The sequence below is a fragment of the Rhincodon typus genome, chromosome 15 (assembly GCF_021869965.1).
Source record: "Rhincodon typus isolate 14 chromosome 15, sRhiTyp1.1, whole genome shotgun sequence".
In the NCBI taxonomy this organism is placed as follows: Eukaryota; Metazoa; Chordata; class Chondrichthyes; order Orectolobiformes; family Rhincodontidae; genus Rhincodon; species Rhincodon typus.
In genome coordinates, this window is record NC_063346.1 from 34,418,827 (window position 1) to 34,427,988 (window position 9,162).

General features: G+C 38.1%; 1 protein-coding gene across 1 annotated transcript in view; it reads right to left on the reverse strand.

The window, feature by feature from the left end:
- The window catches only part of vps35 (VPS35 retromer complex component), a 159,204-nt gene extending 155,310 nt beyond the window's left edge, over positions 1–3,894 (reverse strand). The window contains exons 1-2 of the mRNA XM_048605981.1: positions 3,798–3,894; positions 643–766 (exon numbers count right to left, since the gene is read on the reverse strand). Of these exons, the coding sequence (XP_048461938.1) occupies positions 643–766; positions 3,798–3,879 (206 nt within the window). The 5' untranslated portion in view covers positions 3,880–3,894. The remainder of the gene's footprint in view (positions 1–642; positions 767–3,797) is intronic.
- Between the last annotated feature and the right edge of the window lie 5,268 nt (positions 3,895–9,162).

Sequence of the window (9,162 nt, forward strand, 5' to 3'; positions counted from 1 at the left end):
TTCTTCCCACAGATGCTGCCAAACCTGCTGAGTTTCACCAGCAATTTCTGTTTGTGAAAATTCATAACAGCACTTCTTAAAAGAAATTCAAAAGTGATCTAAATTGCACAGTACATATATAAACGTTAAAAAGCAACCAATGTAAACTGAACATTTTTAATCAAGGATTGCCAGCGGCCCTATATTTGATTAATTTTGTCACCAGAAGCAACTTAATCCAGACTAAGAGATTGGCTACCAAAACTTCACTACTGAAGGCAAAAAACAATGCAGTGCATCTTGCAAAAGCAGAGGTTAATACAGTTAACTTAGTTCATCAGATCCTGTCACTCAAGTACAGAGCTCTGCTCTTCCACTGACTGTCAAATATTAAAAGTAGAACATTACTCCAAGTTCCCAAGAGTCAATCCTGCATTTCAAATTGTATCAGTTTGTCACACCAGCAAAACAGAACCAATTAATAAAAGTTTGGCATCTGTATTGTGATTTCAAGTAAGTGTAGAATTTAACATATAAACGAAGAGATCAGTTTAGAAGCAGCTGCCAACATAATGCAGTTTTAAGATTGCAAACTGACAAATTTTGCTGCATTTGAAGTATATAATCCACTTGTCCATTATCTGTAGAATGAAGAGTACTTACAGTCTTGGAATTATATTGCCTGCATACTGAACAAGTTCATACAGGTCAGCCACCTTTCTTCCTTTGGCAAACTCATCAGTCAGATAAACTTCCAAATAATGCAATTCATCTGAAATGGCCATGTCTATCCTTAAGTTAAGGGCTACCCTCCACTCAAAGCTTATACATAAAGAACATGAAAACAGATGTTTCAAGACAAAGAAGTACAGTGCTCAAATGACTGTACTGAAAACATGCAAAAGTGTGCTGTTCAAACTAATGCAATAATTAAAACAAACCAAAACACTATCAACCATGAAAATGTGGGCATTTGAGTGTGGAGCAGGCTAAAAATCTGTGTAAACACCATCCTCATGCTAAGCAATCTCTAAAGATCATCAGGTATCCCTATTTCAAATTTCAGAGATAATAAACTGCATATTACTGTGCAACATTTGTGTGTTAAGGGGGTTTAAGTAAACGAATTGAAGATCAAATACAACTCTCATGGCAACTCAGCTTTGTCCATCAAGAAAAGTATCACTCACTTCATCATCTTCTCTTTGCTAGTTTACCATTTCTTGTTCAGACTAGTAAAATACCTGTCCACCATATCTGTTCAACAACTGTTCCATGGGAGTTTTTGTTAAAAAAATGATCCGTGATCTTAGAGCAGTGCTCCAAAATTCTCTTCTCTCTGGGGAGCAGAGGCCAAGACGAGCAACTCTATTCTTGGGTCCCAAAAGAATGAACCAAAATTTCAATACAATATGCTACAGCACAAAGCACACTCACTCTGAAGCCATCATTGTAGTTTCCAATTGCTGAAAAGGTTCACATCAAGGGAAGACAGGAAGCAAAACAGAGTCCCATATGCAATTAAATTGAACAAAGTAGCTCAAACGGATGCTAGTTTATATGCTCTCTTCAGACACCAGTCACATGTATCATGTTTGGTTGTCACTGGATGTATATTTAAAACAACCTGTTGGTGAATATCCAACATAAACCCTTTAGTTATGTATGTAGCGCACCCTCTGCATGTACCCACTGACCATTACATTCAGTAAGCTACGCTGTGAGCCCAACAATTCCTCAAAATCATTGTCAGCGCAATTCTTCACACATTCAGGATTATGTAGCAAATGTTGGTAATCGCAGGATCAAATCAGCTTTTGGACACGAGTTTTGTAAGTCTGGGCTGGTTGTATACGCTCAAGTACCTCGCTTGTTACAAACAACTGAAGTGATATGCTTTTTGATACAACTTGCCAGCTGGAGATGTATAGCCTATAAACGTAGATTTACACCAGCACTGAAAGTCATATCCCATATTACTTCATTTGTGTTTCCACTTGTCAACAAATCAACGTTCTCCTCTTCAATAGTTTGAGCGTTGTTTTATGCTTCAATTGGTTTATCTTGCAAATTGCACTAATGCATACATTGTCAAAACTTTTCAATTTGTATCTTTTCATCAATTCACAATAAAAGTTTAACAGAGTTCAGATTTATTTTTCCATGCAAATATAGCGATATGCATTACACGCAAAATTAACATTCCTGCAAGAGAGTTTGAAAAAAAGTGTAATTTGACTTATTTGCTCACCATAAGTCATTATCCCTGATAAAGTAGCACATATCATATTCCTTAACTAATTATGACTGAAACACAGCAAATCCAATGTTTAAGTTTCCAGCCATACAAAATCTCAGGCTCAATTTTACATCAGTACCAAGCATTGGTTTTGCTGCAGTCATCATATAATCTCAACTATCTTTAAGAACAGCCTTGTTCTACAATTACACATTTTAACAAACAAATATTTTGAACAACCACAGATCTCTTCCTTGCATCCCTTTCCATCTACATACACCCTTCCAAGCTCCAAAAATAACCAGGTCATTATCCCTGTAGAAAAACTTTCCTAATTCACTTTCAAAATTCCAACTGTTTCCATTCTTCACAATTCTGCAATTACTGATTTATTAAACTACGGCATAATCGCGATCTTTGATGCCCTTGACACCAATACATACTCGCCATGGTCATCACCCTTGTGTAGCTCTTTTTCACTGTCAATCTGAGGGACAAAATCTTGAAAGAAAATGGCGGACAATTGGGTTAGCCAGATCGGAGTGAATGACAAGGCCACAGAAGACCATCAAGTCCTCTCTTCTCACCATCCCTACATCATTCTAAAATGTAAAGATAACCCCCAACAAGCACCTTCTTAAAGCTCTCACCCAAACAAATACGAGTTTTTTGTACTTCTTTGTCAGAGATCAAAACCATCCAAGTCAACCACCTGTGACACTTCCCTCACTCACCCATCTGTCAAATCAACCCTTACCCTGAAGCCACCCCAGCACAGCTCTTAGGTCATATTCATCCTGTTTGACTCCTCTTGCTAATTTAACAGAACGCACTTCAAACTCTGCCACAATCTGGCAAGTGTTTTGATATTAAACCAAATGACTTGAAACCGTGACATCTTATTTGACGCTGAAATGAGCTTTTAAACACATACCCTAGTTAAGATAGTTTATTTCCACCTCTGCAACATGGCCACATTACCCTCCACTTCAGTTCATTTACTGCTGAAAATCTCTTATGCATTTGGCACTTCGATATGACTTCTCAAATGCTCTCCTATGTTCTGCCCCCCACAAACTTGGTTAGCCAAAACAGTTGCCTCTGTCCTTATTCTCAGCAGGTTACCTCCACCTCCTCACCATATGTTGTCTACAAGTCATGGGACATGTAGATTTCAACATTCTGATCCCTATTTTCATAATCATATATCTTGCCCTTTCCATCTTTACAACCTTTCCTGTGTTACAGTTCAGTTACTTGTAGTCATCTAATTTTGACTTCTTGAACATGTAATTTTAACTGTCCCACTACTGATAGTCGTGTTTAGTTGTCTAGAATCCAAGCTATAGACTACCTTCATAAACGAGTAACTCTATTTATTTCTTCAAGACACTTAAAACCTACCTCTGATCAAGCTGTTGGCCATTGGCCTTAATGTGTTTTATCTGGCTTAGTGTCTAATTTTGTATCCTAATGTTCCTGTGATGTTGCTAATAATGTCTTATTACATCAAAACACAATATAAATACAAGTTGTGTGCAAAATATTACTAGATTTCTATATAGTACTAAAAGGATACAGAGCTCATAGTAACTCTTTGGTGACAGCATCGAAGTTCGTAATTCACCAAGCATATTCGAAGCATGTTTTAATGCATCCATCAATTTATTCTTGTCCTGAAGTACAAAATATAAAATTAGTCATCAGAAATTGAGCAAAGAATGATTAATTTTTATTCAAATTTATGTTATAATAATGAAGAAGCCTAAATATCTGGACATGCTATAGCCATTACTTGTTTTGAATTCAAAGGAACAATTTAAAAACGTGTTTGAAGACACATTAACGTCAAAGTATCCACATATGCTGGTTAAATTAATAGAATTCTTTACAACATATTCAATAATTTCAGTAAGTTTAAATACAATGTCAACCTCTATAACCAACAATGCTTCAATTAAAAGCACATACAAATCTTTTAATCCTAAAATAATGCTGTGCATGATAATTGTAAGAGTCCTCTTAACTAACTTTATTCGACCATATTACGTATTTATGAAATATACCACATATCCAACAACCCTCGGTTTGAACTTTTCCTCATATCACCAGTCAGATTAGTTCACTCAAAAAAACCTATACTTAAAACCCTAATGTGATAAAACCAAGTACGTTTGAAGTAAAATGTTTTAGCACCAATGCCCCCAACGGAAAATTCACTGGTTCAGTCACTGGCCATGGATTATAATCTGACCATAGCACCTATACCCATTGCTCAGCCAACTCACAAAAGGGCAAGAACAACTGGTCTGAGGACTTAAATGAACTTATCACCCTTAAGTGAAGGATGCAGAAAGAAATATTGAAAAAACAACTTACAAAGGATAGCCAAGCCTACTTCAAAAGCTTTTACTGAATTTATTCAGATGCTTGTTTCCATAATCAATGTGCACACATTTGAGAGATACGAGACACTACAGTGGACAACAGAACAATGCCAAACTAGTTAAATTTGTATGTACTATCCATTTTCACAAGTGAAGGTAAAGTTGAAAATACTGGTAGAACATAGGAACATAGAAGTACGTACTATAGTGGTGACAAAGTTAGTGGATCTTACATTCTCTAAGCTGGCAGCCTCAAGGTGGGGGTTTCAAGTGGTCACTTGGAGTGAGGGAACACAAATAACAAAGCATTAGCCGCATTGTCCAGGTTTGTGTTAAAGTTTAATTCAGCCATTCTTTTAAAAATTGTGTGGCAGATTCTAAAATGTATGGTTTTTAGACAATACAGTATGGAGCTGGAGGAACACTGCAGGTCAGGCAGCGTTAGAGGAGCAGGAAAGCTGATGTTTCGAGTCAGGACCCTTCTTCAGAAATCTTTCTGAAAAACCCTCTCTGAAGAAGGGCCCCAGCCCAAAATGTCAACTTTCCTGCCCCACTGTATTCCTTCAGCTCCACACTGTACTGTCTGACTCCAGCATTGGCAGTTCTTACTATCTCTGGTTTTTAGACAACTCCGGTTTTAAGACAACTTGTTTTGATAGTGTACCTGTAGAAACAAAATAGGGATGATTGCAGAAGATGATAAATTGGGAAAAAGAATTCTATGACCTTTTAAAGCACAGATTCGGGAAAAATAAATTGGAACTATTTTCTTTATAGCAAGAGATTTGAAGTCAATAAAGAGCTAAGAAATAAAACGGCTCATATTTATAATCACCAAGCAAAAAGTAGATACCAAAAAGCAATACATATACTTAAGGATGGTCACTTTTATCTCAAGGGGAATGGAATTCAGAAAAGGTGAGAAAAACCAAGTTAGACCTGATCAGGAGCACCGTATTCCATTTTGGGCATCAGGTGTCAGGAATACAACTTAGTTAACCAAAATGATGTGTGATCTTAAAAGGAAGAAATTATCAGGGAGGTTATATAGAGTTCTAGCAGGCTGAATGGTTATCTAACAGAAATTGCAGGAAAAACTCAAGAGGTCTGGCAGCACCTGTGGAGAGAAAGCAGAGTTAACATTTCAGATCCAGTGACCCTTCTTCAGAACTTATCTAATTAACCTGTTTAAAATAACAGAGATTTGATGGGCAGATACAGAGAGAAATTATTTCCTCAGCTAAAAGGAGCTTATCTTTTCAATTTAAAGAAAGAGAAAGTCTGGAACTCAGGCCATTGAAAGGCTTAAACATCAAAACCGATTTAACTGAATTGTGGAACAGACCCTAGTTCTTCAGTCTGTTCCAGAACTCCATTAGATCAATTTCAACTGACTTCGTATTCACAGCCTTTTGGTGGCCTCAGTTCAGATTTTATCAAGTTCCTGAACCTGATTTGGGATCCTAGACAAAGAAATACAAACTTCATTCATGCATGATACTGCTTATGTAATTATATAAAATTCAAGATATCAATAAACATTTGTCACCATGGCACACCAAATGCCTTCAAGAGAGAGCCAGGAAGTATAGCATCACAGGTAACTAATAGTTTGCCCAAGACATAGAGAGTAAAGATTTAGTCAATGCGAAATATTCTGGCAGGAAATAGCTTGCTCTTCTCCAATTTTATTATCAGTAGCCACACTAATTCTATTAGGTATAGTCATACCAGTGTTTGTCCAGTAACAGAAGTAACAGAACATCAATTTAACTTGACACAAAAACAAAGTTGCTGGAAAAGCCCAGCAAATCTGACAGGATCCGTGAAGGAAAAAACAGAGTTAACGTTTCGGGTCCGATTTTTTCTTTCACAGATGCTGCCAGACCTGCTGGGCTTTTCCAGCAATTTTGTTTTTTTTCCTGATTTACAGCATCCGTAGTTCCTTTGGTTTTTAAACTTAATTTGACAGCCTAGCAATAAAAGGACAAATGGAATTGAGGATTCAGTTGAACTGAAACTGGAATTCCTCTTTTTTCTGGAGAAAAAATTCATTCCGTCAAATTATGAAAATATTCAATTTTCTTAACAAGTCAATATCTTCTAAATGTAACTGCCAAAATCACCAAGATACCACATGAAGATGTCACAAGAGGTGTGCTACACGAGTTGGCAATGCAGTCTCAACTTGACAATTTTGTACATGTAATTTGAATTCAGGGACAAAAGTACGGCAGTTAAATTTGATGACAAGCATAGGTACAGAAGTTAGCTACAGAGGGCGCAAAGGGATATAGATAAGTGAGGGGGCAAAGATCTGGCAGAGTAGAATATGGGAAATATGAAATTGTCCATTTCAATAAACATTAAAAAAGAAACATGATCTAAAATCATACAATCCCTACAGTTAGGAAGCAGGCAATTCAGCCCATCAAGTCCACACTGCCCCTAATCCACCTAGCCTGCACATCCCTGGACACGATGGGCAACTTAGCATGGGCAATCCATCTAACCTGCACATCTTTTGACTGTGGGAGGAACCCAGAGCAAACCCATGCAGACACGGAGAGAATATCCATGTGGAATTTAACAGTCACCGGAGGCCGGAACTGAACCTGGGTCCATGGTGTGGTGAGGCAGTAGTGCTAACCACTACGCCACAATGCCACCCAAATGACGAGGGGTTACAATGCTCAGAGATGTCTGGGAGTCTTCATGCCTGAATTGCAGAAAGTTAGCATGCAGGTACAGCAAGTAATCAGGAAAACTAACAGAATGTTACATTTTATTAAGAAAGGTTTTGAATGTAAGAGCAGGGAGGTTATGCTTCAGTTATACAGTGCATGTGGAATACCGCACACACAGTACTGGTCGCCGTACACACGGAATGATGTTAATACTTTGGAAGCAGTTCAAAGGTGGTTCACTAGACTGACCTGCATTGAGCAGATTGCCTTTGAGGGAAAGCTAGACAGGCTAGGCTTGTATCCTCTGGAGTTTACATTGGACAAAGGTGACTTAATTAAAACGTACAAGACCTTAAGGGACTTGACCGTGTGTATGTGGAAAGGGTGTTTCCTCTTATGGGATAATCCAGAACAAGGGGTCACAGTCAGAAAAATATAAAAAAAAAGGAGGCCATTTAAGACAGATGAGGATTTGTTTTTCCATGCAGATTTGGATGTCTTTGGAATACCCTTCCTCAAAAGGCAGTGGGTGCAGAACTTTTAATTATTTTTAAAGGCAGAGGTAGATAGATTCTTTGATTACCTCAAGGATGACAGATTATCAGGAATACAAATTATTGAGTGAGCACATTGAATGGTGGAACAGTGTCAGGACACAGGTGGTCTACACTTGTTTTTTGTTCTATGGAGATCATCCTTGGGAAAAACAAATTTCAAAGCTCCTTCCCAGAATTAAAACATCACTGGGCTGAATAAAAGATATTAAAAAGAAATGTTTGAAGTAATGACAAAAATTTGGCTCCTATTCACGTCAACAATTGCATTAACTGTAGGACACTGCAGCACCCAGTTCAATTATTTTTCTTGGAATATTTTCACTTGTACAAATGGATATTGATCTGGAGCTTCCAGTATAACATTATCCAACACCAGGATATATTTTGCTGAATTATCAGTGAAGGATCTATAAATATTTTCTTTTGAGCCAATAGGTCTTCTATAAAAGCTGCTTCAGTTTTAGTAAACAGTAGCTTGGTCTCAAATCCATTCTGGGTACCACATTTCAACAAAGATAGGATGCTATTATTAGAGTGTTAAGGAAAGATTTATCAGAACGGTTCCAAAGATGAAGGACTTCAATTATGTGGATAGTTTAGGGAATCTTTTGTAGTTTCTCTGCAGAGAAAAAAAAGAGTTGACAGATTTAAGGGATGAGCTAACAGACAGAATAGATAGGGAGAAACTGTTCTCATTACCAACATGGCTGTCAAAGGGGATATTGATCCAAGGTGATAACTTCTCTAGCTTCCACCCTAAACATAAAGAAACCATCTTCTATGGACTATCCCTGTGCATACACAGGAACTGCACAGAAGAGGAGGAAAACGACGGATACGTAAATATTTTGAAGGACGCCCTCATAAGAACAGGATATGGTCAGCTCAAAAGTTGCCAGGTTTGACGTGCCACAGCGACAAACCGTAATGACCTCCTCAGATGACAGACATAGGATATGACCGATAGAGTACCCTGTGTTGTCCAGTACTTCCCTGGAGTGGAGAGATTGTGCCATGTTCTTCACAGCCTTCAACATGTCAATGACGACGAGCATCTCACCAAGATCATCCTTACGCCACCACTTCACACCTTCAAATAACCACTAAACCTTAAACAGACCATCGGTCGCAACAAACTACTCAGCCTTCAGGACAACATTGGCCACAACACCACACAACCTCTGCAAGACATGCCAGATCATCAACATGGATACTAACATTACACGTGGGAACACCACCCACCACGTACACAGCAGATACTCACGTGACTTGGCCAATGCGGCCTCTCATACACTGCAGGCAAGGATGCCCCC